At 43.2% G+C, this 1,100-nt stretch overlaps 1 protein-coding gene across 1 annotated transcript in view; it reads right to left on the reverse strand. All coding sequences in view use genetic code 11, as the record gives it.

The window, feature by feature from the left end:
- Positions 1 to 640: 640 nt before the first annotated feature.
- The window catches only part of EGR_11152 (Histone H2A), a gene marked incomplete at both ends in the record, with an annotated part of 2,246 nt that continues 1,786 nt past the window's right edge, over positions 641 to 1,100 (reverse strand). Inside the window, 2 exons of the mRNA XM_024500399.1 lie at positions 641 to 778; positions 842 to 981. Of these exons, the coding sequence (XP_024345187.1) occupies positions 641 to 778; positions 842 to 981 (278 nt within the window). The remainder of the gene's footprint in view (positions 779 to 841; positions 982 to 1,100) is intronic.

Here is a 1,100-nt window from a genome sequence, read left to right on the forward strand (position 1 = left end):
TAGAGGGGTGGACTCTCAGATAGTGAGATCTCCGATGCAGACGATGTGTACACAGCATTTGTACAGCGTGTGCGTAAATACTCACTGCCATTCCATTTTGGTCATCACTCTGATGCATTTTATCGTCCGGAATGATCTTGATTTATTAGTGAGTATTAGTGTGCATAAGTTTGGTCTCAATGCGTTGTTTATCGACGAGAAGGACTTTACAAAATGTAAATCACGCAATTCCCCTAATGCTCTAAAGTCCAACTTCTTAACGAAAAGTTCTCATACATTTAAAAACGAGTGTAATTTTTGGCATCGCAAATGTCTCCAAAAATTTTTACCTTCAAAAGACAAAAAAAAATACGTCTACCTACCCACACTTCCACCTCACTTTAATTTTCAGGTACCTATTCAATTTTTCTGCATAGTCATGTGTATTCAAGCTAATGTCTAGAGGTGATAGTTTGGCTGGAGAAATATGGGTGAATGCGAGGTCGAAGTGGTGCCGCCCTTCATTCTATTCCATATTCCAGTCTAGGCTTTCGCATTGATAATGGAAAACCAGAGGTCACGGCCAGGATGCAAAAAAAACAACCACACAGAGGTCATGCTTGATGAATCTGCGCCCATTCCACCGACAATTATGAGAGCATTACCCAATCAAATGCCTAATACCACGTACGGCGGCAGCGACTTCTGCATCTCTTTCATCTCTACCAGTTACAATGGTTGTCTGCACCACCGCCGTATTGCAAGTCACCGCCTCCTTCAAATTAATGCACTTGTTCCACTTATAGCCAATGGAGAGGCCTCACATCTTTTGCTAATTAGATGTGTGCTTCGATCCACCCACCATTGCTAACTCCCAAACAGCACCTTTGCCTGACCTCATGTCACGCATCGCCTTCTTCACTGGAGCTAGTGTCCAGTGGAAGAGATACCAGTTGGGGCCCTTCAACAGAGCTTTTCCCTCCATTTGTTCGAGCGCTTGAACTGTTTGGTCAGCGAAATCAATTCACCAGCACTAAAAACAGGGAAGTTGAGAGGAGAATAGACTGCTATGATCAGTACAGTAATGGCAGCCGCAATTTTACCATGTAAATGCAAGCTAT

The sequence above is a fragment of the Echinococcus granulosus genome (assembly GCF_000524195.1).
Source record: "Echinococcus granulosus chromosome Unknown EG_S00423, whole genome shotgun sequence".
NCBI lineage: Eukaryota > Metazoa > Platyhelminthes > Cestoda > Cyclophyllidea > Taeniidae > Echinococcus > Echinococcus granulosus.